Source organism: Erinaceus europaeus, chromosome 15, assembly GCF_950295315.1.
Source record: "Erinaceus europaeus chromosome 15, mEriEur2.1, whole genome shotgun sequence".
Taxonomy (NCBI): Eukaryota; Metazoa; Chordata; class Mammalia; order Eulipotyphla; family Erinaceidae; genus Erinaceus; species Erinaceus europaeus.
This window is the reverse complement of record NC_080176.1, coordinates 27,301,181-27,327,913: the sequence shown is the minus strand read 5'-3', so window position 1 is coordinate 27,327,913 and position 26,733 is coordinate 27,301,181. Positions and strand designations below refer to the sequence as shown.

General features: G+C 54.0%; 3 protein-coding genes across 9 annotated transcripts in view; 2 read left to right on the top strand and 1 right to left on the bottom strand.

Moving 5' to 3' along the window:
* Positions 1–4,238: 4,238 nt before the first annotated feature.
* Positions 4,239–9,142, top strand: LOC103108990 (uroplakin-3b-like protein 1). 3 transcript variants are annotated; one of them, XM_007517992.3, is made up of 6 exons: positions 4,271–5,357; positions 6,592–6,744; positions 6,835–7,054; positions 7,416–7,492; positions 7,674–7,794; positions 8,868–9,142. In XM_007517992.3, exons 1-6 carry the CDS (start codon positions 5,246–5,248, stop codon positions 8,974–8,976), a joined length of 792 nt encoding a protein of 263 aa, XP_007518054.3. In that variant the 5' UTR covers positions 4,271–5,245; the 3' UTR covers positions 8,977–9,142. The 3 variants fall into 3 exon arrangements, with proteins under 3 accessions (XP_060029444.1, XP_007518054.3, XP_060029443.1); XM_060173460.1 differs by lacking the exon at positions 6,592–6,744 and having other exon boundaries at positions 4,275–5,357; XM_060173461.1 differs by lacking the exons at positions 6,592–6,744; positions 6,835–7,054 and having other exon boundaries at positions 4,239–5,357.
* The window catches only part of CUX1 (cut like homeobox 1), a 389,471-nt gene continuing 369,769 nt past the window's right edge, over positions 7,032–26,733 (bottom strand). The window contains exon 24 of the transcript XR_009545034.1: positions 7,032–7,048. The gene's annotated coding sequence lies outside the window, so the exon portion shown is untranslated. The remainder of the gene's footprint in view (positions 7,049–26,733) is intronic.
* Positions 26,331–26,733, top strand: part of RASA4B (RAS p21 protein activator 4B) — a 28,207-nt gene continuing 27,804 nt past the window's right edge. For all 5 annotated transcript variants that reach the window (XR_009545031.1, XR_009545032.1, XM_016185952.2 and 2 more), the window contains exon 1: positions 26,331–26,475. Coding sequence is in view for 3 of the 5 variants with exons in the window: in XM_016185952.2 (XP_016041438.1) it covers positions 26,411–26,475 (65 nt within the window). In the remaining 2 variants the exon portion in view is untranslated. The remainder of the gene's footprint in view (positions 26,476–26,733) is intronic.

The following is a 26,733-nucleotide window of genomic DNA, read 5'->3' as shown; positions in this document are numbered from 1 at the left end:
TAAGTGCCACATGGGAATGCCGTGGCACTGGGGGCAGCTCTCCTGTTGTAATGTCTCCTCCTGTCCTGCCTCTCTTTCTCCCTCTCTCTGCTTCTCTATCTCTGTCTACACAAAGAAGAGAAGCCCTAGTAACAGCAAAGGTGTCCTGGGAGCTAGTGCAATGGGTAAAACACTGGACTTACAAGCTCAGGGTCCTGAGTTGCAAGCCAAAGGCAGGGGCTCCCCAAGCAAGAGGAGGAGCAGGTTAAAGCTTTGGAGGGAGGGAGGGGAGAGGGAGTGACGTGCTGGGCCATGGACTTGGACAGGGCTCTCTTGTCTTGGCCCAACTCTGGCAACCTTGTCCTTCCCCAGAGATGGATTAAACAGAAGCCGTGGCAGCAGTTGCTTATTGGAGAAGAGAGAGAAAGAGAGAGAGGAGAGAAGGGAGAGAGAACCCCCCACTCCAGCACTTGCAGTGCCAAGAATTGAACCCAGCTTCTCACACATGCAAGCCCTGCACTCCACCTCCTGGGCTATGCCTCCCCAGCCTGGTCGTCCCTGACCTCTGGGGGCAGATACCAGGAATCACAGACTGGGGCTTGAGGGCCCCCCTCTATGCCCTGTTTGCTGTCTTGAGTCCTGCCAGCCCCTGCTGGCCTTGGTAACCCCCACACCGTGATGTCCTTGGAAGAGCTCTCACACCAAGGTCCTGGCCCCGAAACCCACTCCCTAAGGGTACTTGACTCCCTGGAGGTGCTTGATACAGCTGCAGAAGGCAGGAATGCACCTTCCTGGACAATGGGCTCCTCCCTGCCACTCCCCTGGGGCGGGAGGGCTGTCTCATTACTCATCCACCTCTCCCTCCCAGCTCCAGCCCCCCTCTGCTCCCCAGAGGCGGTGGCCCCACATTCCAGGAGGGTCTCTGGAGCACCAGTCTCATCTGAGCTCAACATCATGGGCCCAGGGAAGTGGAGGGGCCAGTGGGGATGGGGTGGGCCCTAAGTGAGGGGCCGAGAGTGGGTTCAGGTCACCAGGTGTTCTAGGGAGTCTTTCCTCATGGGGTCCTCTGCTGGGTAGCCATCAGCTGCTGGCAGCAAACCTCAGCTTATCTGATAGAGCACATACCTTGTGGTGTGTCTGGCCTTGGGTTCAAGTCCCAGCACCACATGGCAGCACTGGGGGACTGATGGCGGGGGGGGGGGGGGGGAGGAGTTTCCATGGATGGTGGTGGAGCAGTGGTGTCTCTCGAAGAAAAAAATGAGATGGACCTGGGGGGGTTGGCATTCTGCTATGTATCGCTGGGGAGAGTGAGAGAGAATGAGAGGTAGGGGAACAACACCTTGGAAGGAGGGACAAGGATCAAACACAGCAAATGTCAAGTCCTGTGAGGGCCAGGTGTGACTTCAACCTGACACACACTCCATAGGTGTATAAGCCCCCTCCCCTTCTTCCTCCTCTTTTTTTTTTTCTTTTGCCTCCACGGTTATTGCCGGGGTTCAGTGCCTGCACCATGAATCCACTGCTCCTGGAGACCATGTTTTCCCCTTTTGTTGCCCTTGTTTTATCATTGTTGTGGTTATTACTGTTGTTGTTGTTGCTGTCGTTGGATAGGACAGAGAGAAATCGAGAGAGAAGGGGAAGACAGGGAGAGAAAGACACCTGCAGACCTGCTTCACCACCTGTGAAGCGACTCCCTTCAGGTGGGAAGCTGGGAGCTTGAACCCAGAACCTTATGCCAGTCCTTGCGCTTTGTGCCACGTGCGCTTAACCCGCTGCGCTACCGCCCAACTCCCCCTCTTCCTCCTCTTTCACTTTCTTTTTTACATTCTATGTAAGAGAGAGAAGGAGAGAGAGAGAGAGAGAGAGAGAACAAGAACCAGAGCTTCACTCTGGCACCTGCAATGCCAGACATCCAACTTGGATCCCACGCTAGGAAGTCTCCCGCCTTAGTCACTGTGCCCTGTCCTGGGCCTTGCTTCTTCTTCCCTCCGTCCTCCCTTGTTTTCCTGTCTGGGTGTGCAACCAGGGCCTTGTGCACACATGATACTGCCAAGTGGCCACCCTGGACCAATTGAGTTATTATTTATTTATTTTAATGTCTGAAGGAGCATAAGGACTGAGGTTTGAGCCCTTGATTCCCATCTGCAGGGCTTAATGAGTGGTGAAAAAGGTCTGCAGGTCTCTGTCTCTCTCCCTGTCTATCCCCCACTTCCATCTGAATTTCTCTCTTCCCTGTCAAATGAAAATAGAAAAAAGAGGGGGGTCGGGTGGTGGCGCAGTGGGTTAAGCGCACGTGGCGCAAAGCACAAGGACCAGCGTAAGGATCCCCGTTCGAGCCCCCGGCTCCCCACCTGCAGGGGTGTCGCTTCACAGGTAGTGAAGCAGTTCTGCAGGTGTCTGTCTTTCTCTCCCCCTCTCTGTCTTCCCCTCCTCTCTCCATTTCTCTCTGTCCTATCCAACAACAAACAACATCAACAATGGTAATAATAATAACCACAACGAGGCTACAACAACAAGGGCAACAAAAGGGGGAAAAATGGCCTCCAGGAGCGGTGGATTCATAGTGCAGGCACCGAGCCCAGCAATAACCCTGGAGGGGAAAAAAAAATAGAAAAAAGAGGGGGAAATGGCTGTAGCAGTAGATTCATAGTGCTGGCATCAAGCCTCAGCAATAATTCTGGTGGCAAAAAAAAAAAGTTTGAGGAGAAGGGCTGAAGAGATATATAGTTTAAGGGTTCTGCAAAAAGACTTTCTTTTTTAAAAAAATGTTTTATTTATTTATTCCCTTTTGTTGCCCTTGTTTTATTGTTGTTGTTATTGATGTCATCATTGTGGGATAGGACAGAGAGAAAGGGAGAGAGGAGGGGAAGACAGAGAGGAGGAGAAAAAGATAAACACCTGCAGACCTGCTTCACCGCCTGTGAAGCGACTCCCCTGCAGGTGGGGAGCCGGGGGCTTGAACCAGGATCCTTATGCTGATCTTTGTGCTTTGTGCGCTTAACCCGCTGCGTTACTGCCTGCCCGGCTCCCTACAAAAAGACTTTCATGCCTGAGGCACCAAAAGTCCAAAATTCAATCCCAGCACCACCATAAACCAGAGCTGGTCACAGCCCTGTGCTTTTACTTGTTTGGTTTTTGTTTTCTTTTTTGATAAAAACCCAGAGAAATCAGTAGGAAAGAGGAAGATAGAGAAGGAGAGACTGACTGACTGACTTGCAGCACTGCTTTACCACTTGAGAAGCTTTCACCCTGCAGGTGTGGAGTGGGGACTTGAACCCAGGTCCTCCCTGGTACTTGGTAACTTGCACTCAACCAGGTGTGCTACCACCCAGCCCCACAGTGTTGGTTAAAAGAAAAATGTTTCAGGGAAAGAAAGAGAGCTAGCACTGCCCTACCATCTGGGGAGCACTCCTTAGTGGCATGGTGGCACTCACATAAACTGCTGAGACACGGGGAAGCATAATGGGCAGTGGGACAGGACTGTGGTGTCTCTTCTCCCTTTGTCTCTCTGTTGGGCAGTAAGCCAGCTCCCCCCTGCTTAAAGCCTCTGTCTCTAATCCTGTTTAACTAAGCACCACCCTGCCGGTTTAACACTGATGTCTATTTACATAACACTGTTAACTAAGCACTGCCCTGCCTCCAGGGCATTGGTTTAATCCTCACAGGTTCAAGCGCTTTTTCCTTCTCCCCACCCCCTATCCTACATACATCCTCTTCCGACCTGACAGTTCCGCCTCAGGATATATAAGGACAGGATTGTGATTAGAGAGAGTTTAGATTGCACTGTGTTCCACATGAATAAAGAGATCCTGCTTCCCAGCTCAGCCATGAGTCCCTGGTCGTTTGAGAAGCTAGACCGGCATCTCTCCGTCCAATAAATAAAGATAATTTTTTAAAAATTATGTTTACTTATTTTTCCCTGTTGTTGTCCTTGTTTTTTTATTGTTGTTGTGGTTATTATTATTGTTGTTATTGATGCTGTCATTGTTGGATAGGACAGAGAGAAATGGAGAGAGGAGGGGAAGACAGAGAAGGGGAGAGCAAGACAGACACCTGCAGACCTGCTTCACCACCTGTGAAGCAAGTCCCCTGCAGGTGGGGAGCCGGGGGCTCGAACCAGGATCCTTAAGCCAGTCCTTGGACTTTGCGCCATGTGCACTTAACTCACTGCACTACTGCCCGAATCACTAAAAAAAATTTTTAAATAAATATTTATTCCCTTTTGTTGCCCTTGTTGTAGTTATTATTGTTGTTGTTGTTAATATCGTTGTTGTTGGATAGGACAGAGAGAAATGGAGAGAAGAGGAGAAGACAGAGGGGAAGAGAAAGACAGACACCTGCAGACCTGCTTCACCGCTAGTGAAGTGACTCCCCTACAGGTGGGGCTTGAACTGGGATCCTTATACGGGTCCTTGTGCTTTGCACCACCTGCACTTTACCTGATGCACTACCACCCGACTCCCAATTTTTTTTTAAGTTACTAAAGAAAGCTTTTTTGGCGTGTATCTCAGCAGGACATGTCCCTGCACCAGGGACATGGCAACTGAGAGACAGTTTTTCACAGAGGTCTGTTGGTTTTTCAGAAGAGGTGATGACATGAACCTCAGGGCGTGGCTAGGAGTGGAGCAGGACCTTCGGGTGAGAGGTTGTGCGCCCACCTGCCCTGCACCTCACGAGGGCCCCTATCTCCAGGACTACCCTCTGCCCTGCAGCTGCCAGAAATAAAATGGCTGTGATGTTGGGGATCTCCCTCCAGGAGCCAGGCTTTTAAGGGGGGGACTAAAGGCCCCACAGGGGTTCCCCCAAACTTATTTCGGAGTGAGGACCTCTCATTCTGAGTCTTGCTGTGCAAGCTGGGAGTCTTAACCCCTCATGAAAAAAATGAGGTTAACTCTCCCAGCACATGGGGGGCTTTGGAAACTTCTAGCTCATGACAGTTTGAATACTGAAGTTCACCAGGCTGTCTGGGGTTCAGGGAGGCTGTCTTCTTCTCCCTTGGCCCTCCCCAGCTAGGCCCTTCTGCACTGGCGAGTGTGTTTGGTGGTGATGGTGGGGGGTGTCTGGGCTTGTCTCAGGACAGTGAACAATTGTTCACTTTGGACCCCTCCCTGGTGGAGCCCAATCCCTGGGGCCCTCAGCTTCTGCCCCCCAAACCCGTCAAACCAGTTGTTTGGGAGGAGGGGGCACGGGGAGGGACAGCTTTTAAGAATGCTTAAAGTGGCCACCCTCCTGGGGCCCCAGCCCAGACAGAGCCTCAGACGGACAGATGGACGGACACTGGGCTCCTGGCCTGGCCATGGGGCTCAGCAGGGGACAGTGGTGCCTGTTGGTAACCTTGCTGGTGCTGCTGACTTGTCTCCAGCTGGGGACAGGCCTCGGTAAGTGAGGGGGGATGTGGCTGGGCTGGGGACCCCGGGGGTCAGACCCCACCTCTTATCACCTGCCTCCTGACCCCTCATGTTTGGACCCTTGGGGGGGGTTGAAGGAGACAGCCCCACTACAGTGACAGCCACCTGGACCCTGTTCCAAGGCGGAGGGGAGAAGGGGCAAGAACCACCCCGATTCTTACCTCTTCCTCCCTCCTTCCTGTGTCTGAGTCCAAGTTCAGAGTCTCCAGACTTACCTCATGAGCCTGCAGCCAGCGGCTTCAGGCCCTGCTCATTTGCTGACTTAAGCAGTAAAATAAAATGATTTGGGGGCCAGGAGGTTTGGGGTCCAGTAGAGTGCACACTTTCCCATAGGGTGAAGTGGCGCTGTGGTATCTCTCCTGTCTCTGTCTCTCCCTCTCTACCTGAAAATTTCTAAGAGTGAGCTGGTTATTGCTGGGCTCCGTCCCTGCGCTCTGAATCCACTGCTCCTGGAGGCCATTTTTTCCATTTTGTTGCCCTTCTTGTTACTGTTGTTGTTATTGCTGGTGGTGTTGCTGAATGGGTCAGAGAGAAATGGAGAGAGGAGGGGAAGACAGAGGGGGAGAGAAAGATAGACACCTGCAGACCTGCTTCAACACTCATGGTGACACCTACCTACAGGTGGGGAGCCGAGGGTTCGAACCAGGATTCTTGCTCCAGTCCTTGCGCTTGGTGCTATGTGCACTTAACCCGCTGTGCTACCCTCATAATTTTTTTTTAAAATATAAGACAGACAAATTGAGAGGGGAGGGGAGATAGAGAAGAAGATAAGAAACCTACAGACCTGGGAGTCAGGCGGTAGCACAGTGGGTTAAGTGCATGTGGCATGAAACGCAAGGACTGGTGTAAGGATCCCGGTTCGAGTCCCCGGCTCCCCACCTACAGTGGAGTCGCTTCACAGGTGGTGAAGCAGATCTGCAGGTGTCTTTCTCTCCCCCTCTCTATCTCCCCTCCTCTCTCCATTTCTTTCTGTCCTATCCAACAATGACAACATCAACAACAATAACAACTACTACAACAATAAAAAACCAAAAAGGCCAACAAAAGGGAAAATAAATTTAAAAAGGGGGAGCCTGCTGGGGGCCGGGACTCATGCAAATGTAGGACCTACCAAAAAAAGAAGCCCAACCACTGCCACAGACTGGGGCTCCCTGGGGAGAGCCATGCCCCCCAGGCTGGGCCCTACTGAGTACCCCCCACACAGAGCGCATCCCCTACGTGCCCCAGCTCGCCAGCACCGCCCTGGAGGGCAGGCTCACCCAGTCCACCTTCACACTGGAGCAGCCCGGAGGCCAGTTCGCTCACCTCAACATTTCCGATCTGGACCCCATCTGGCTGGTAGTGGCCAACAGCAGGGGTAGGCAGGCCTCAGTTTCCCTTTTGGGAGCCTGGCGGTGCAGGGAGGGCATAGGGGGGTGTAGCCTCTGACTCTGCACACCTTCCCCAGCTGCCCCAAACTTCACGGCCCCCCCAAAGGCCGAGGGCAGCCCCGTGCCGGCCGAGCTCCCCCGCAGCGGCTACTACCTGACTCTCAGGGCCAACCGGGCGCTGTACCTCAACCCCCTGGACGGTCGCCAGCTCCGGCTGCTGCGTGTAGGCAATGACACCGGCTGCCTCTGGACCCACAGAAGCTGCAACCACCCCCTGCCCGACCCCGGGCCCTACCGGTGAGCAGTCACTGGAATGGGGTCCCTGGGGTACCCCAAACCCAAGCCCAGGGCACCCATCCTGGAGCGCCTGGCTCCCTGGCTAGTTCTCCAACACCAGGAGGGAGGCCTGGGTGAATTCTCCACCCTTCTTCAATAGAGGGCACCCACACTTGTGCCCTCCACCAACAGCACAGGGTGGGTCTCTCCCCTCCCCACAGACACGAGTCATCGGGGTTCAGTGCTGGGGGCTCTGATCCTCTCCCCTGAGGCCCAGAGAGCCTGCAGATGTGCCTTGGGCCCTGGGAGTCAGGGGTTCAGGCTGTGGGTGTCAGGTCTCAGGGTCCCACCCCTATACCCCAACTTGGGGTCTCTCACTTAGAGTGAAGTTCCTGGTCATGAGTGACGGGGGGCCTGTGGCAGAGACTGAGTGGTCTGAGGAGATTGACCTGCAGCGAGGTATGGGGGCAGCTGGGGGGGATTGGACCAGACTGGGGCATGGGCGGCCCCTCCATCAGAGCCCTCATTCCCATCCTGCCGTCTGTGCTGCCCCTGGAGTGGGGATCTAGAGGTTTGTTCCAGGTTCCCTTCCTCAGGCCTGGCCTCACTGCTCCTTGTCTGTGGGGTCTCCCTCCCTCAGCCCAGAGCCTCCAGGCAGCCGCCAGGTCCCACAGCCCCAACTCTGAGGTCATCATCACTGCGTTGTCCGTGCTGCTGGCTGTGCTCGCTGCTGCCCTCCTCACCCTGCTGGTCTACACCTGGTAGGTGCCCAGGAGGGGGTGGCCCCTCTGAACCCCCCAGGGCCCCATCCCAGCACCCCCAGACCTTCACCCAGTACCCCAGTGCCCCAAACCATGATCCCAGGTCCCCAGCCTAGTACTGTCCCAGACCCTCAACCCTGCATGCATTCCCTGTTGAGGAGCCTGACCCAATACCCTCATATCCCCCCAGAGCCCCAGCACTTCTAGGCCCCCACCCTAGTGACCTCCATGACCCCCAAAACACCATGGACCCCCTGATGAGAACCCCAGCCTAGTACCCAGCAGCCCTAGACCCCCCCCGGACCAGTGCTCTCCCAAGCCCCCAGCCCAGCATGGACCTCCAGACCCCCATCTCAACATCCCTGCAGCCCCCCGGCCTACCATGCAGTCCCGGATGAGAACCCTAGTCAAGTACCCCCTAACCCCCAGTCTAGAGCCCCAGCCTGCCTCCCCCAGGCACCAGCCTTGCACCCAGTGCCCCCCCCCCAGCTAGAGGCACCCAGACCAGTACCCCCTCAGCTAGAGAGGTTTTCTCTGAAGACCCAACAGGGATCAAAAGCTCTCCAAGGTTCTGGAACCTCTAGGCTCTAAACTGGGGAACGCCCCCACTGGAGAAGCCAGCAGGATGGATGGGCGCAGTGGGGGTGAACCCCTCCCTCCCTGGGCCCCCATGGCTCCTGTCCTGGGGTGGCACCCTCTGATCAGGCACCCTGTCCCTTGGAGATAGTGGCTGGGATCACGTGTGTGGGGGAAGTGTTTTGGGGGTGCAGGACTTCATTCTGGGCTCAGCTGCTGGGCCCGGTGGAGGCAGGTGAGTGTGTGTGTGGGTTCTTCACACTTCTTAGAGGGAAGAGGAAACCCAGCCCCCTGGTCAGACTTGGGGGGGGGCTAAGTGATGACCCAGACAGAAGTAGGGGGAAGGGGAGTGGATTCATGGGGATGGGAATAATTTGACACCCTTTAATTCATCCCAGCTGGCTAGAAGTGTCTCAGTTTCCCCTGCACTCCAAATCCCAGGCAGCAACTGTGTGGTCAGCTGACCTGTGTTCATTTCTCTCTCCCTCCACCCCAAGTTTCACCACCTGCAGGAACACCCCCATCTCTGGCCCAGGGGACCCCATGCAAGTGAGAAGATACAACACCCATCACATGTTCAGCCCTCCAGCCTCAGGGAGCTCCTAAGGGGCTCCCTACCGGTCCCTCAGCATCTCTCCTGGGCCAGGCTGTAGATAGAGCCTGGAAAGGGGGAAGGCAGAGTGTGTTCTGCTCTGGAGATTCCACAGGGGGTGGGGGTGGGGGATTCTAGCCTGGGTCTGTCCATGCCAAAAATAAAGACCTCAGCAGCCTCCCCAACCTCCCTGCCTGTGTGATTGCACCCCAGAAGGGAAGGGCCTCACTCCCTCTCAGCTGGGGCGCAGTGGTGGTGGGGGTGTCTCGGGAAGGCCTGGCTTCCAGGCCAACTGAGGGGAGGGCAGGGTGAGTCCCAAGTCACAAACTGAGGGCCACAAGTTTGGCCCCACTGGGCCACCATGAGGGGCGCCCGGGAGAAGGGTGTGCTGCCCCCACACCCCCCAGACCTGGGCACCTTGGGGTGGGTGCACCCATAGAAGCTTCTGGGAGCAGCGTTGGGCTGGAACCTGGGCTGAAGCAGCACCTGGAACAAAGGTCTGGGACTCCTGGGGCCAGGGGTTTGGAGTGGGGGTTGGGGGCAGCCAGAGGGTGGGGTACTCATGGCTGGGAGGTGCCCTGTGCCACGTGGAGGGCAGAGGCGTGAGCTGGCCACGTTCCCAGCTGCTTGAGTCTAAATGGTTTATTAGTGGGGCAGGTGCCTCACTCCTTCAGCTCGGGCTCCTTCAGCCCAGAAGCACTCTCATAACCTGGAGGAGGGTGGGCTACGGCCCAGGGGAGGGGCAGACGGGCTCCCTGCTCTGCTCCCTTAGCCCCCCAAGCCCAGCTTCGTCAGAGCAGCTAGCAGCCTGGAACTGGTCGACCCCGGGTGGGTCACTTGCCCCCTCTGAACCCAGCTCCCCCCGGCCCCAGAGATAAAGCCTTGGCTGAACCGGCTGACTCTGCAGCCAGGAGACAGATGGCACACCACCGCTTAGCAGGGCAATTGAGAGCGTTTACAAAGGCGTAGGCAGCCAGGGGGTGGACAGGAGGGGTTACAGGCACGCCTGTGCTCCAGGAGCTGATGGGAGGGCGTGGTGAGTCCACAGGCTGAGAACGGGAGCCAGGACAAGCGGGTGAGGGTCCCCCCTCCAAAGTGTGGACAGACCAGTACCACACTCTGTTCCTGGAGTACCAGGGGGACCCTCATTCCTGTCCAACTTGGTTACCCATCAGAGGTTCCCATGAGTCCCTGCACAGAACCCAGTCTTTGCAGGAAGGGTTCACAAGACACGAGGACAGTAGACTGACCACTAGTGGGTCATCACAAAGGACAGTCAGGCCAGGATAGTTCAGCAGAGGAAGAATACGCCCTAGGCCTCGAGTTCCAGCCCCAGCAACATATGGGGCTCTGGGAACAATGAGCCAGGGTGGGGGTGGAGGGCACACATGATGGGATGGACCAGTGGAGTGGCTCTCGCTCTAACTATGAATGGGCTGGGGAGACCATTGAGCATGTTAGAATACAGGACTTTCTTTTTTTTTTTAATATTTATTTTATTTATTCCCTTTGTTGCCCTTGTTGTTTTATTGTTGTAGTTATTGTTGTTGTCATTGTTGGATAGGACAGAGAGAGGAGGGGAAGACAGAGAGAGGGAGAGAAAGATAGACACCTGCAGACCTGTTTTACCGCCTGTGAAGCGACTCCTCTGCAGATGGGGAGCCGAGGCTCGAACCAGGATCCTCATGCCGGTCCTTGTGCTTTGTGCCACCTGCGCTTAACCCTCTGCTCTACAGCCCGACTCCCAAAACACAGGACTTTCTGTGGGGGGGGAGAATACAGGTCCATGAAGGATGATAAATGACATAGTGGGGGTTGTATTGTTAAATGGGAAACTGGGGAATGTTATGCATGTACAAACTATTGTATTTACTGTTGAATGTAAAACATTAATAAAGAAACAAATTTAAAAAAAAAAGAACACAGGACTTTCTCTCATTGATAAATTGTCCATTTTTCTTTGAATGGATTATTATTTTTTAATTTTATTTTCCCTTTTTGTTGCCCTTGTTTTTTGTTGTTGTAGTAGTTATTCTTGTTGTTATTGATGCCATCGTTGTTAGATAGAACAGAGAGAACTGGAGAGAGGAGGGGAAGACAGAGGGGAAGAGAAAGATAGACACCTGCAGACCTGCTTCACCACCTGTGAAGCGACTCCCCTGCAGGTGGGGAGCCGGGGGCTCGAACCGGGATCCTTCTGCTGGTCCTTGCACTTCGCACCATGTGCGCTTAACCCGCTGTGCTACTGCCCAACTCCCTGATGGATTATTTTTATGAGAGACAGCTCTGGTTTATGGAGGTACTGGGGATTAAACCTGGTGCTTCTGGGATCTCAGATCCCTAGCCTTCTGACTCACTTGCTCAGAAATAATCAACTAATTATTCAGTTGGGCCCAGGAGGCCACTCAGGGGTTGATCAAAGCCCCGAGACCACGTTAAGAAAAGTGGGGGGCTGGGAGGGTTCCCCCCCAGCGTTTTGCCAAGCACGAGGACCCTGGTTTAAACCCCCTGCCCCCCACAGGGAGCATTTGCTTCACCAGCAGTGGAGCAGTGCTGTGTGTCTCTTTCTTTCCTCTGTGTCTGTTTCTCCCCGCCTATCTCTCACCCGGAATGGAGGTGTGTATGTGGGAGAGGAGGCTGGAACCCAGGACAGCCTGAGACACTCACCTAAACTGCGGTCTGCCCCCCCCCCCCCACCGTTGCCTCTTCATCCAGGGCTTTCATGGAGGCTCAGGGGGAGTCATTGGCAGCCAGTCAGAGATGACAGACCCTGAGGCTTCCTGGGAACCAGATCTGAATTCCCCACACTCTGGTTGCACAGCCCACAGCCACCATGTGCGGGTTGCACAGGGCTGACGAGACTCCCAGTCAACGGGTGCTCCCCTGTGGGGAAGGGGGGCTTGATCCATGACAGCATTAGTGGGCCAGGGGGAAACATGAAGCCCTGGGTTGGAGCCCCAGCACCATAGGGGAAATCATGGAGACGTCTGGGAGCTCCATGGATGGTGAAGCAGTGAGAGAGAGAGAGAGAGAGAGAGAGAGAGAGTTCCTCTTCTTTTGACAAACTAATGGACCCGCACAAGGATCCTAGTTCGAACCCTCCCCCTGGCTCCCCACCTGCAGGGGGGCTGCTTTACAAGCGGTGAAGCAGGTCTGCAGGTGTCTATTTTTCTCTCCCCCTCTCTATCTCCCTCTCCTCTCTCCATTTCTGTCTGTCCTAGCCAATAACATGAAAAAATGGCCGCCAGGGGCAGTAGATTCATAGTGCCAACAGGGAGGCCCCATGATAACCCTGGAGGCAAAAAGAAAAAGAGAGACAGAGACAGACAGACAGACAGACAGAGAAATTTAGAAGGAAAGGAAAGACAGGTGGATGGAGAGACATCTGCAGCTCTGCTTGACCACTTTTGCATGATCCCTCCTGCAGGTGGGGATCAGGGGCTTGAACCTGGGTCCTTGTTTATTGTCACATGTACACTGACCAGGTAAACCACCACCCAGCCCCTGCTCACTTATTTTTTTAATAATTTTTATTTATTTGTTTACTTATTCCATTTTGTTGCCCTTTTTTATTGTTGTAGTTATTATTGTCGTTGTTATTGATGTCATCATTGTTGGACAAGACAGAGAGAAATGGAGAGAGGAGGGGAAGACAGAGAGGGGGAGAGAAAGATAGACACCTGCAGACCTGCTTCACCGCCTGTGAAGCGACTCCCCCACAGGTGGGGAGCTGGGGGCTCAAACCAGGATCCTTCTGCCAGTCCTTGCGCTTTGTGCCACCTGCGCTTAACCCTCTGCTCTACCGCCTGGCTCCCTGCTCACTCATTTTTTTAAAAGTACTTGTTTCTAAGCAAGAATCAGAGCACCGCTCTGACATAAACCGTGTTGGGAATCAAACTCAGGACCATGGGCATGCAAGTCCCATACTCTACCACTGAGCCATCTCCCTGGCCCAGGTGTTTGGTGGAGCTGGGGCCTCTTGCATGTATGATTTCACTGTTGCTGGGCTGTTTGTTCATTCAGGAGAGGCAGAGACTGAGAGGAAGAGACACCACAACACCAGACTTCCCCTGGTGACACAGCGCCTTTCGTGTGGTGCTGGGACTCAGATCAGGGCTGTCTGCAGGTGGCCTGGCTATTTTTTCAGCCCCTATTTCTTTATTTTTATTTTTTACCATTTATCTGTTTATTTATTTGGCCTTAATGTACTTAGTGGTTGATCACCTCTCCTGCAAAATAGCTCTTTTTTTTTATTGTTGTTGTAGATATTATAGTTGTTGTTATTGCTGTCGTTGTTGTTGGATAAGACAGAGAAATGGGGGGGGAGACAGAGAGGGAGAGAGAAAGACAGACACCTGCAGACCTGCTTCACTGCCTGTGAAGCAACCACCTGCAGGGAGGGAGCCGGGATCCTTACTCTGGTCCTTGTGCTTTGCGCCACCTGCGCTTAACCCGCTGCACTACCACCTGACCCCCAAAATAGCCCATTCTAAGAAGCCTTTTCCAGCCACTCTCCTCCTCCTCTTCCTCTTCCTCTTTCTTTTGTTTTGCCTCCAGGGTTATTGGTGCCAGCACTATGAATCCACTGCTCCTGGTGGCCATTTTTTCTTTTTTCTTTTTTTAATCGGATAGACCAGAGAGAAATTGAGAAAGAAGAGGAGACAGAGAAGGAAAGACACCTGCAGACCTGCTTCACTGCTTGTGAAGTGTCCCCCCTGCAGGTGGGGACCGGGGGCTTGAACCTGGATCCTTGTGCTTAGTACTGCGTGGCTTACTTGAGTGCACCACTGCCCGGCCCCCTCTTATTCCTTTTTTTAAAAAAAAGATTTATTTTATTGTATTTTATATGAGATAGGAGAGAGAGGAAGAGAAAGAGAAAGAAATCAGAGGACCACTCCAGTACATGTAGAGCTGGGAATCGAACCAGAAGCCTCAGGTGTGCAAGTCCTGGACTCTGCCAGTTGAGTTATTTCCATGGCCTCGATATTCTACATGGAGAGAGAGGGAGAGACACCACAGCACTGCTCCTCCATCCATGGTGTTTCCCGTGGCAGCACCTAGACTTGAGCCTAGAGCCCTATGCATGGCCTACCAGGTGAGCTGTCTCTACCACATGCTCACCCACTCACTCATTCATTCATTCATTCACTCACTCACTCATTCAGCAGCCTCATCTCCCATGTTACAGACGTGAGGAAACAGACACGGGGACCCCAGTGTGACATCCTTAGGCTCCTCCCCACCCCGCAGCCCCTCTGTGTCCCTGGCTGGCTCTTGGGCCACTTGATTCTGTCTCTTGCCTCTTGTTTTTAGCTCTGCCCAACCCTGCAAACTGGACTCACTTCCTGGTGGCTAGGCATGTGTGGGGGTGGCTGAGCCGGCCCAGGGATGGCGTGATTGTGTCCCAGTAAGCACAGAGCTCACAGGGAGGAATGGCAAAAGGGGGGCGGCGAGGAGAAGGGGCCCAGCCCCCCAGCCCCTTAGCAGCCTCCACTGGCCACTTCGTGCTCCGGTCCCTTCTGAAGACACCCAGATGGCCTCTGGGTGTCCCAAGGTGTCCCCAGCTCACTGTTATGGGGCAGCTCCACCCCCTTCCCCCAGTATGTATGCTTGCACCCCACTTTTGCACAAAATCAGGGCTCTCCTGGGAGCAGCAGTGAGAACGGGGTCAGGGAGCGGGGACTCAGCTCCTCCAGGAGTGGGGTGTGGGGTTGCCCCTGACTCTGCTCCCCCACCCCAGCCCACCCTACCCCTGGCCTGAGCTTCCTGGGTTGCCCGGCCCTGTTAGGAGCTTCCTCCAAGAAGAATAGCCCAGGCTGAAGAGGGGGATATCTACCCCCACCAGGAAACGTGGGGGCTGCTCCCACCCCCCCACACACACACACACCTGCAGGGGTTCTGGGGACCATGTGCTGAATGGCCGGGACCCCTGCTTGCTGGGCAGCATCACTGAGTGGTGGCCCAGGGAGGACCTGGGGACTGTGCTGCACCCCCAGGGCCATGGGGAGTCCTGTGGGGAAGCGTATTTACTTATTTGTTTGTTTATCTATTTGCTGAGCCAGGGACCTCATACAAAATGCATGATTTTGTTGCTTCTGAGCTGACTTTCAAATTAGATAGAACGACAGAGAAAGAGACAGATAGAGACGGGTGGAGTATGTAGACAGGAATGTCACAAGATCCTATGTGGTAGGACCGGGTGGTGGCGCAACTGGTTGAGTGCACATGTTGCAGTGCACAAAGACCCAGGTTCGAGCCCCTGGTCCCCACCTGCAAGGGGAAAGCTTTGCGAGTGGTGAAGAAGGGCTGCAGGTGTCTCTCTGTGTCTCTCCCTTCCTATCACCCCTTTCTTTCTCAATTTCCAGCTGTCCCAATCCAATAAATGAAAAAAGAAAAAAAAATCCTATGTCGTGTCCAGGGAGGTGGCTCAGTGGTAGTGCTGGACTGGCACCATGAGGCCGTCAGTTCGAGTCCCAGCACTGCCTAGGCCAGAGTGATGCTGCACTGTGTTCATTTTCTCTCCCCCCCACACACATAACTTTGAAAATAAGGAAACACTTGGATTTTGCAAACAACGGGGAAAGGCCAGTGGGCCGGCCTGCTGGTCAATTGACTGGTAGGTGCTTGTGGACCCAGCAAACAGCTCTGGTGGGCGGAGCCATGGAGTTTATGGGTGGGGACAGTGGCTCTAGTGGGCGGGGCTTTGCGCTTCGAGGGCGGGTCCGTGGGTTTATGGGCGTGGCCAGTGGCATTCTGGGCCTGGGCCGAAGAGATACTTAGTGGGGATCCAAGACGCCCTCACCCCTGCTTCTGTCTAGACAGTACCCCTCTCCCCATTGCTCCCCATACCTCCCCCACCACAAGAGGATGGGGCAGGGCATTTCCACTGTTTTCTGGAAGGTTCCGGAGGTTAATAAGTGCGAAGCACAGAAGCCACTCGGGATGAACTTCTGGGAAAAGAGGAACCCAGGTCTGGGCTGAGGGCCAAGGGCGGGGAGGCACCTCTGCTCACGGAACCTGGTGACCTGCAGCCCTCAGGGTCCCCCTGACCAGCCTCCAGGTCCCCTCTGGCAATGTCACAGCCAGCCACCACAGGGCAGGGGCCCCTTCTCTGGCCCCCAGGCCTGCTCCAGTCCAGGTGGGCTCTCCAGACCTGGGGAGGGAGGGGCCAGTGCCACGATGGCTCAGGTTACTGGGGAGGGGGGGAGGACCGGCTCTGAATGTCACCTGCACCCTGGGGTCAGCAGGCCTGGGCTGAGGCCCCGGAGGTCAGAAGTGACCCCCACACTCAGACAAAGCTGACCTCAAGTCTCCACCTTGGATTCAGTCTCCAAGGTGGGGACACCCCCCACACACACACACACTCTCTCTCTCTCTCTCTCTCTCTGAGCTGTTCTCCGGCTCATTTTCTGGCTCCCTGAAGTCCTTCCAGGCCTGTGTGTGTGTGTCGGGGGGAACCTCTCTCCTTGCTGACCAAGCCTGTGGACCCCCTCTGTGGGAGGAACCTTGAGTCACAGGGTGGACAGGAGAGAGGAGCAGGGAGCTGCTGGGAGGAGGCAGAGGAGAGGCCTGGCCTGTCCCCTAGAGAGTGATGGAGACACGAGGGTTAGTATTTTCTTTTCACCAGAGCACTGATCAGCTCTGGTTTATGGTGATGCGGGGATTGAACCTGGGACTTCCCTCACCCCTTAGTGTTCTTTAAAAAAAAAAAAAAAAGATTTACAGGCCAGGGAGATAGCACAGTCATTCTGGAAAAGAGTTTCATGCTTGTGGTCTGGAAGGTGGTACAGTGACAAGCTTTGGACTTTCAAGCATGAGGTCCCAAGTTCGATCCTTGGCAGTACATGTGCCAGAGTGATGTCTGGTTCTCTTTCTCCTCTTATCTTTCTCATAAATAAATAAAATATTTTTAAAAAGACTTTCATGCGGGAGTCGGGCTGTAGCACAGCGGGTTAAGCACAGGTGGCGCAAAGCACAAGAACTGGCATAAGGATCCCGGTTTGAACCCTGGCTCCCCACCTGCAGGGGAGTCGCTTCACAGGCGGTGAAGCAGGTTTGCAGGTGTCTATCTTTCTCTCCTCCTCTCTGTCTTCCCCTCCTCTCTCCATTTCTCTCTGTCCTATCCAACAATGACAACAACAATAATAACTACAACAATAAAAAAACAAGGGCAACAAAAGGGAATAAATAAATAAAATAAATATTTAAAAAAAAAAAAGACTTTCATGCTTGTATGTAGCTCCAGGGTCCTAGGTTCAAACTCCAGCACCACCATCAGCCAAAGCTGAGCAAGGCTCTGATCTCTTTCTGTATCTTTCCCAATAAATCTCCCTCATTAAAATAAAACTATATATATATAAAGATTTTTTATTACATATAACACAGGAGTGTGTGTTTCACATGAGGAAGAGAGAGGGAAGTAGAATCACCACTCTGGTGATATATAATTGTTATGCAAACAGACTGTCAGGCCTGAGGCTCCAAAGTCCTGGGTTCAGTCCCCCTGCACCACCATAAGCCAGGGCTGAGCAGTGTTCTGGTTAAAAAGGAGCGGGTGGGAGTCAGGCAACACAGTGGGTTAAGTGCAGGTGGCCCAAAGCAAGGACTGGCATTAAGGATCCCGGTTCGAGCTACCAGCTCCCCACCTGCAGGGGAGTCGCTTCACAGGTGGTGAAGCAGGTTTGCAGGTGTCTATCTTTCTTTCCCCCTCTCTGTCTTCCCCTCCTCTCTTGATTTCTCTCTATCCTGTCTAACAGTGACAGCAATAACAATAATCACAATAACAAGGTCAACAAAAAGGGGGAAAACAATGGCCTCCAGGAGCAGTGGATTTGTAGTGCAGGCACCGAGCCCCTGCAATAACCCTGGAGGCAAAAAAAAAAAAAAAAAAAGAATCACCACTCTGGTTACATGTGGTGCTGGGGATTAAACATGGAACCTGAGGAAGACAGCCATGCACTTGACCAGCTAAGCCATTTCTCTGGCTATAGGTTTGTTTGTTTGTTTTTCCTCAAAACAGATTTACTTATTCATGAGAGAGAATGGAGGGAAGAGAGAGAAAGAGAGAGAGGCAGAGCATCCCTCTGACACATTTGATGCTGGGGAAGGAATTCAGGACCCCCCACTTGAAAGTCTGACACTCCACTGTGTCATCTCCCAACCCACTATTTTTTTTTTTGCCTCCAGGGTTATTACTGGGACTCGGTACCTGAACTAGGAATCCACTGCTCCTCGAGGCTATTTGTTTCCCTTTTGTTGCCCTTGTTTATCGTTGTTATTATTGTTATTACTGTTGTTGTTGTCTTTGGATAGAACAGAGAGAAATGGAGAGAGGAGGGGAAGACAGGGAGGGGGAGAGAAAGACAGACACGTGCAGACCTGCTTCACCGCTTGTGAAGTGACCACCCAGCAGGTAGGTGTCAGGAGTCAGGGGCTCGAACCGGGATCCTTAGGCTGGTCCTTGGGCTTTGTACCATGTGCACTTAACCCACTATGCCACTGCCTGCCCAGCCTCCTATTTTGATTTTTTTTATGTGGCCCAGGGAGGGGTCCCCAGCACTCGCTTTGCTCTGGTCATCCTGCAGAGGGGCCATAAGAGGTTGGGTCTCAACTGAACAGAGGTCAGAGGAAAGAGCCAGGAGCCCCCCTCCCCGCCACTGTGGGGCCACCCTTCACCGCAAGGCTCCTGGCTCTTGTCATCCCCGCCAGGGACCCAGCCCAGGCTGCAGTGGGTGGCAGTGGCGCCAGAAGCAGGGGCAGGTTTATGTTTGTCTGCAGCTGTGCTGGCCTCATCCCAAGTCCCCTGTCCCTGAAGCCTGGGGAGGCCCAGCCCTGGATTCTCTCTGCTCTGGAGGGTTTCAAGTCTAGCTAGTGCCACTTCTTCCAGGAAGCCCACCCAAAGCATCTCCAACTTGGTGACAGAGAGGTCTGGATTTGAGACTTTAGTTTCCCCCTTTGGCATGTGAGAGTCTTCTCCATCCCATTGGAGCTAGGGCTGAGGGGGGTGAGTGATTGTAGATCTGGGGAAACCTCCCTCCTACCCCACAGCCCACAGTCACACTCTATTCTGTCAGTGTTGGGACCCAGACCCGGGTGGGCCACAGAACACAGCCCAGGGGTTGTCTCTGCCTACCCTTGCTTCTGCCACCTCAGGGTGACCAGTTCCTGCTCCTCATATACACAGAGTTCCCTGAGGAGAACCAGGGAGCAAGAGTCCCTTCCCTCCACCTCAACTCAGCCAGGGGGCGTAAAAGCAGTTCTCCCCCCCACCCCCGTCTCTGAGTTCTCTCCCCATTTATTTATTTATCTATGTGTTTATTTTTGTCATTGCTGGGGCTTCATGACTCTGAGCCAACTTTTTATTTTTCCCCTTCAGGGTTATTGCTGAGGCTCGGTGCCGGCAGTGAGAATCCACTGCTCCTGGAAGCCATTTTTCCCCAACTTTTGTTGCCCTTGTTGTTGTAATTATTGTTATTGTTGTTGTTTTAAAAAATTTTAATATTTATTTCCCTTTTGTTGCCCTTGTTTTTTTATTGTTGTTGTGGTTATTATTGTTGTTATTATTGATGTCTTCGTTGTTGGATAGGACAGAGAGAAATGGAGAGAGGAGGGAAAACAGAGGGGGAGAGAAAGATAGACACCTGCAGACCGGCTTCACTGCCTGTGAAGCAACTCCCCTGCAGGTGGGGAGCCAGGGGCTCGAACTGGGATTCTTACACCGGTCCTTGCGCTTTGCGCCACATGCGCTTAACCTGCTGTGCTACTGCCTGACTCCTGTTATTGTTGTTATTGACGTCATTGTTGTTGGATAGGACAGAGAGAAATGGAAAGAGGAGGGGAAGACACCTGCAGACCTGCTTCACCGCTTGTGAAGTGACCTCCCTGGGAGGTGGGGAGCCGGGGGCTCGAACTGGGATCCTTCCGCCGGCCCTGCCTTTGAGCCACCTGCGCTTAACCCGCTGCACTACCACGCAGCACCCTCTGAGCCAACTTTAATCACATAGAGAGACAGAGACTGAGAGAAGGACACCCTAGCACAGAGGCTCTGCCCAGTGCAGTGAGATGGGGGGAGTACACCCACGTAAGCTTCCTGCCAGCCTTCTACCTAGCTCTGTCTCCCTGTATGTCTCTCTGTCTGTCTCTGCATCTCTGTCTGTCTGTGATCCTGTCTGTCTATATGACTTGGGCGAGAGACTCACTGTCAGTGATGTTGGGTGGGGAGGTGGTGGACAGCGGAGACAAAAGAGCCTAGCATCCCACCTGCCCTTCTAGGTGTCTCAGTCCTTGGCCCCTCAGCTAAGCCTATCTGGCTATTTGTGCCCAGCTTCGATGACGTCATTACAGGACCCCTCCTAGTTTTAGGAGGGACTCTGCTCTGGAAGCCCCCAGACATCTGCACAGCTCCTCTTCATACCCCTGCTGCTCCCCAGCTCCTCCTTCCTCAGACCCAACAATTCCTTCACTGCCCATGCTCCCTGGAACCCCAGACAGGTGCCAGTGGCCGCTGAGGGGGTAGGCAGAGGGTGGGTGAGAAAGCCTCCCTCTGGCCAGGTCAGTGTCCCCAGGAGGCCTGTAGGTATAAGGCTTCTGACTGGATGGTCTTGAAGTCTGGAAAGGAGGGAGGGAGGAAGGGAGGGACGGAGAAAGAGAGTGAAGTACAAAATATTCAAACCACTAAATTTTTTTTAAAAAGTAAATAATATAACACGTTTTCCAAATGGAGCTGCACACCACTGTTAAATTTAGCCTCCTACAATGCGTCACTATGCATGTAAACAATTCGCAGGCCCTGTTTTCTCACTTGGGAGGTATCCCAAAGATTCCCCAGGGTCTCAATGCTTCTAGAGAAACCGGAACTGGCAGGAAATCAGAGGAGGTAATCACACCCAAATCGCTTCAAAAACAAACAAAAAAAAGAAAACATTATAAAATCCTTTCCAAATAGTTCCACAGTCAGAAAAGATGCCAAGTGGAGGTTCTGTTTTTTTTTTTCCTGTGGTGGAAAAAAAAAAAAAAGGGAAGTGGCCTTGGGGGTGGGGCAGTGTCTGGAGGGTTGGACTCTCAAGCATGGTCCTTGAGTTCAGTCCCCAGCATCACCAGTGCCAGATGAAGCTCTGGTTCTTTCTTTCTCTCTCATGTTAATAAATACTAAAAACAAACAAACAAACAAACAAAAACCCTGTAAATGGGAGGAGAGAGTGGAGAGATAGTTCACTGGGTAGGGAGCCTAGCTTGTCATGTATGTGGCCCTGGTTTGAGCCCTGGTACCAAGTAGGAGGTGACCTGGCAATGGAGGAAGCTCTCTGGTGCTGTTCCACACAAGCCCTTGTTGTTTTTCATTATTGTTGTAGTTATTATTGTTGTTGTTATTGATGTCTGTGAATCGACTCCCCTGCAGGTGGGGAGACGAGGGATCGAACCGGGATCCTTACACTGGTCCTTGTGCTTTGCGTCACGTGCACTTAACCGCTGCGCTACCACCTGACTCCCTATTTATTTATTTTTTTTAACCAGAGTACTGTTCAGCTCTGGCTTATGGTGGGGCAGGGGCTCGAACCTGGGATTTTGGGCCTCAGGCATGAGAGTCTGTTTGCATAACCATTATGCTATTTATTCCCTTAGGTTGCCCTTCCACCCCACACACACATTTCTAAATGTTTACTGGGGTGTGGTGTGGTGTACAGCCAGCGAACACAGCTCCAGAAGGAACCCAGGTGATGGGCAGAGGACGTGGCGGCCACGTTCGGGGGCTCCAAATCAGACTCCACTCCACCTCAATCCCTGCAGTTCCTCACTTCAGTCTGTTTGGCATCGCGCCCCTCTCTACCCCCACCTGGGCAGCACCCCAGCGGCCACCCTTGGCTCAGGGTCCTCCCCAGCCCTGGAAGGACCTGGGAGGGTCTCACACACTGTTCTCTCAAACTTCCTTACCTGCCAGGAATGTCAGAAGTTGACCTCCAAGACCCTATGACTTTCCTGACTTCTGATGGGTGTGGGTCAAAATCTTAAAGCTTATACTGGGTGTGTGAGTGGCGTGAGGGGGATGCGGGGGCAGGAGATGGCTCACCCTGTAAGGCACACACTTACCCAGCTCCAGGACCTGAGCCCGAGTCCTGATCACCACACAGGAGCACTGTGCATGGGGGAAGCTTCGACAGGTGTCCTCTCCTCTCTCCCTGTCTTTCTCTCACCCTCTGTCTTAAAGAAAGGGGTGTGGGGAGTCTGCCAGGAGCAGAGGAATCGTGTAGGTGCTGAGCTCCAGTGCCAAACCTGGCAGCAAGGAAGGAGAGAAAGAAGGGGCTGGCCAGATAGCTCACCTGGGTGGGGTCCTGCTTTGCAAGCATGGGACTCATGTTTGAGCCCCCAGACCACCACACACACAGCCCAGGGCTCATCAGGCCTGCACCCCTCTGCCTGTGCTCCAGGCCCAGCACCAGCGTCTGGTCTCTCCCAGGCCTACGAGCTCCTTACATCCTCTGTTCCACCTCTCCCACCCCTGCAGGCCTGCTTCTCCCCTTCAGCTGGGACCCCCTGAGGGCAAGGGCCACCATGGATGGCTTTTCTCTGCACCCCCCAGAGCCAGCAGAAGTACCCAAGGAATGCTGGCTACCTGAGCTGATGATGAGTGAGTGAATGGGAAAGACAGGTAATGAGGGCACAACCCCTCTGTGCCCTGCCCCCACTGATGCGGGGGGGGGGGGGTGGGCAGATGATGGAAGCAGGGCTGACACCCCCTCATCCTGTACCCTCACACCAGTTTCCAGCCAACCTCTGATTCACCCTCTCCCCGAGGACTGGTTTCTGGGAACCTGCCGAGACTTGGCAGGCCTCCCTGGCCAGCCCCCTGAACTAATCACATCCTGCCCCTCGAATCCCCATGTTCAGTGGCTCCTGAAGTTCCTTTGCATGCTGCTCCCATGTGGTGGCCTGGGCTCGAACCCGGGTCTTCACGGTCTTCACACAGTAAAGTGTGCTCTACAGGGTGGACTATCTCCTGGCCCCTCTTTCTTCTTTCTTAAAAAAAAAAAAAAAAGGTGTGCTTTATTTATGTTCATATGAGAGAGGTAAAAAGGAAGAGAAAAGGGACTGGGTGGTAGCGCAGTGGGTTAAGCACAAATGGTGCAAAGCACAAGGACCGGCGTAAGGATCCCGGTTCAAGCCCCCGGCTCCCCACCTGCAGGGGGGTCGCTTCACAAGTGGTGAAGCAGGTCTGCAGGTGTCTATCTTTCTCCCCCCCTCTCTGTCTTCCCCTTGTCTCTCAATTTCTCTCTGTCCTATCCAACAACAACAACCACAACAAGGGCAACAAAATGGGAAAAAATGGCCTCCAGGAGCAGTGGATTCATAGTGCTGGCACCAAGCTCCAGTAATAACCCTGAGGCAAAAAAAAAAAAAAAAGGGAAGGGAGTTTGGCAGTAGTGCAGCGGATTAAGTGCAGGTGGCGCAAAGCACAAGGACCAGCATAAGGATATTGGTTCGAGCCCCCAGCTCCCCGCCTGCAAGGGAGTCTTCACAAGCGGTGAAGCAGGTCTGCAGGTGTCTGTCTTTCTCTCCCCCTTTCTGTCTTCCCCTCCTCTCTCCATTTCTCTCTGTCCTATACAACAATGATGATATCAGTAACAATAATAGCTACAACAATAAAACAACAAAGGCAACAAAAGGGAATAAATAAATAAATAAGTATTTTAAAAAAAGAGAGAAAAAGATCAGAGCACTACTTAGCTCTGGTGTATGGTGGTGCCAGGGAGTGAACCTGGGGTTTCTGGGGCCTCAGACACACAATGGAGGCTCCTTTTGAAACAGGGTGTCCTGAAGGATGCACAGGATATGGGAGTGACAGATCATCACAAAGGCTATGAGACAGCCAATTGGAAAGCTGAGCCGGAGCCTGGTGCCAGGCTGCCCCCAGTGGGGACATCATCTTGGAGTGTCACTTGGAGAAAGCCCTCTCTTGGGGACTCCCAGTGCCCAGACTCCTTCCTCAGTGCACAGCCCTGTTCTCCCTCCCCTGCCCCATCTCCCGGAGCCCCTCCCAGCTCAGAGGCTGATGTGTTGTCACTGGCTGTCCCTGTCATTTGTCACCTGGCCCTTGGTGCCACTGGTAGGGGTGACTCAGGGCGATGTTCCTGAAGCACCAAAGGCCCCAGGTTCAATCCCCAGCCACGACAAACCAGAGCTGAGTAGGGCTCTGCGAAGGAAAAAAAAATCATTTTATGGCAAGCTGGGAGATGGCGTAGTGGATAAAGCACTGGACTCTCAAGCATGAGGTCCCGAGTTCAGTCCTCGGCATTAAATGCGCCAAAGCAATGCTCTCTACTTCTCTCTGGCATGTGCTTTCATAATAAATAAGAAAAGATATATTTTACATCTGTGAGACAGTTCACTCATTACTTTGCCTGAAGGCCTGGGGTTTGAGCCCCAACGGCCACACAGGAGCACCGTAACAAGAGGAAGCTTCATGAGCAGTTGAGCGAGCTGTGGTGTCTCTCTGCTCTCTGTCTCTCTCACCCTCTATCTGGGGAAAAAAAAGAATAAGCAGAGAGTGGTGGAACTGAACAGGCCAGAAGCCTCCAGAGAAGCCATGGAAGCAAAATAATAATAACAACAATAATAATAATATCAGGGGGACAGGCGATGGTGCACCTGGTTAAGCACACACATTATAGTGCACAAGGACCCAGGTTCAACCTCCTGGTCCCCACCTGCAGCGGGAAAGCTTCATTGAATGGTGAAGCAGGACTACAGATGTCTCTCTGTCTCTCTCCCTCTCTATCTCTTCCTCTCCTCTCAATTTCTTTCTGTCTCTATCCAATAATAAATAAATATTAAAATAATAATAGTAATATTAGTAGTGACAATATAGGTGAATGAGAAACATATTTCCCCACTGGTCACACCAAGATGCAGACTGGCAATGGGGGTGCTGTGTGGATGTGGGGCTGTAGGGTATGAGCAGCAGGCCTTGGGGGAGCCCTACACAAAGTCCCCCCCAGAGCCCAGGGACCCCACTTGGAGGACTCTGCCCTAGCGGTGTTCGCTCAGATGCAAGGTGGCCCGTGAGACACGCCGGGGTTTGGCAATGCCTGCCCATCTCCCAGCAGGCAAGCAGTCAGAGAGGACTGTGTGTTCACATCTCCGGAGAGCAGGTGCCGTCTGTGTAGACAGGTACACTCTCTACCACCCACGAAACTAAGCTGTAAGCACAGCCAGGCTACTGCTGCTGTGTGTGTGAGAGACAAGAGGTCATTTGATGCCCTGTGGGTTTGTGGGTGCCTCAAAGAGGGAACTCTGGGGCTGGAGTGGAGAGAATGATGTTTCATTCACAGCATTGTAAGCCTTCCATGGCCGTTGGATTTAGTCACGTGTGGAGTGTGGCAGGAAGACAGCAAAACAGGAAAAGAGAACAGGAGGTTACAGAAAACAGAAGCTGTGCTGAGGCACCCGGGTACACAGAATCTCCTGTTTGTCTTTGGCGGTTGTCACAGCTGCCTGACTCTTTGCAGCTGAGGATATAGACCCGGCTGCTAGGAAGGCAGGAAGCCACCATGCACCTGGCAGGGGAGTGGTGGCACTGGGAAGGGGACTCCAGGCCTGGAGTCATCCTTGGGACAACGGTGTCCTGGTGGTGACTTAGCTACCTAGGACTAGCTGCCACTGTGCCCAGGACCAATCTGGGAAGGAGTCAGGCAGGTGAATGGTTCCCCAAACTCACTTCTGGGCACTGAGGCTGGAGAGAAATCCTGACTCCCTCATGGAAGCACCCACCGCCATGAAAATGGGGGTGGGGGGCAAATTAGCTCGGCCTGGGGCCGGCTGTGCAACTCTCCACATCTCGCCTTTGTGACCCAGAGATCTACTCCAGGGTCCCACGGGGGCCACTGAGGTGAACCAAGCGCAGTGAGTGACAACTTCAAAACCCCCTTCTCTCCCCAACAGGTTCTAAAAAAGAATCCAGGTCTTTGGGGGATTCATGCCCGGCCCACCAAAACCATTCATTCACCTGTAGGTCAAGCACAGGGTCCCCCGGCACGTCCCCCACAACCTCTCGGCCCCTTTGCACAAGCCTAACAGCACATCAGAGGGTCTACAGTTGCCGCGAGGCCGGATGCCGACCCTCGGACCCGAGTCCCCAGTCCTCTCCCGCACCTAGTGTCTCGGCGAGCTCCGGGGACGCCCCCTACATCCACTTAGCCCTCCAGCTAGCGCACCAGAAGACCTCGCCCCGCCCCTACAGCAGGAAGCCAATGAGTGCCGCCGTCCCGGAAGGCCCCGCCCACCACCGGGACCCCCGAGCGCTGATTGGCCAGCGTGCAAGCCCCCCCCTCGTGTGGGGCGGGGGCGGGAGGAAGGAGTGGAGCCTCCGGGCCCGGCCCCAGCGCTCCCCGCCCTCCCGCGCCCCGCCAGCGCCTGCAGTCCCTCGGGGACCCAGGCGTCCCGGAGCCGGGCACCATGGCCAAGCGCAGCTCGCTGTCCATCCGCATCGTGGAGGGCAAGAACCTGCCGGCCAAGGACATGTGAGCCCGGCCGGGGGGCGCGGGGGAAACCGCAACTTTCCCGGGAGAGGCGCTGCCCCTTCACGCCTGACCTTTCCCGGGTCCAGCCGGGCCGCCCACGAGGAGAGCAGCGGTCAGGGTGTGGCGTGGGTGGCCGTGCAAGGACAGGGAAGAGATCTGGTGCGACCCCCCTGAGCTCAGACTGGGGTGACGGGGTGTCCGTGGAGCTGGGGAGCGGGGAGGGGGCCGGGATTTGCAAGGGAGTGCAGAGGGGGCGGT

Coding starts and splice junctions, on each gene's coding strand:
- LOC103108990 (XM_007517992.3), top strand. CDS start 5,246: ATGGACGGACACTGGGCTCCTGGCCTGGCCATGGGGCTCAGCAGGGGA. Junction 5,358..6,591: donor CCAGCTGGGGACAGGCCTCG/GTAAGTGAGGGG, acceptor CCCCCCACACAG/AGCGCATCCCCTACGTGCCC. Junction 7,493..7,673: donor GGAGATTGACCTGCAGCGAG/GTATGGGGGCAG, acceptor TCCCTCCCTCAG/CCCAGAGCCTCCAGGCAGCC.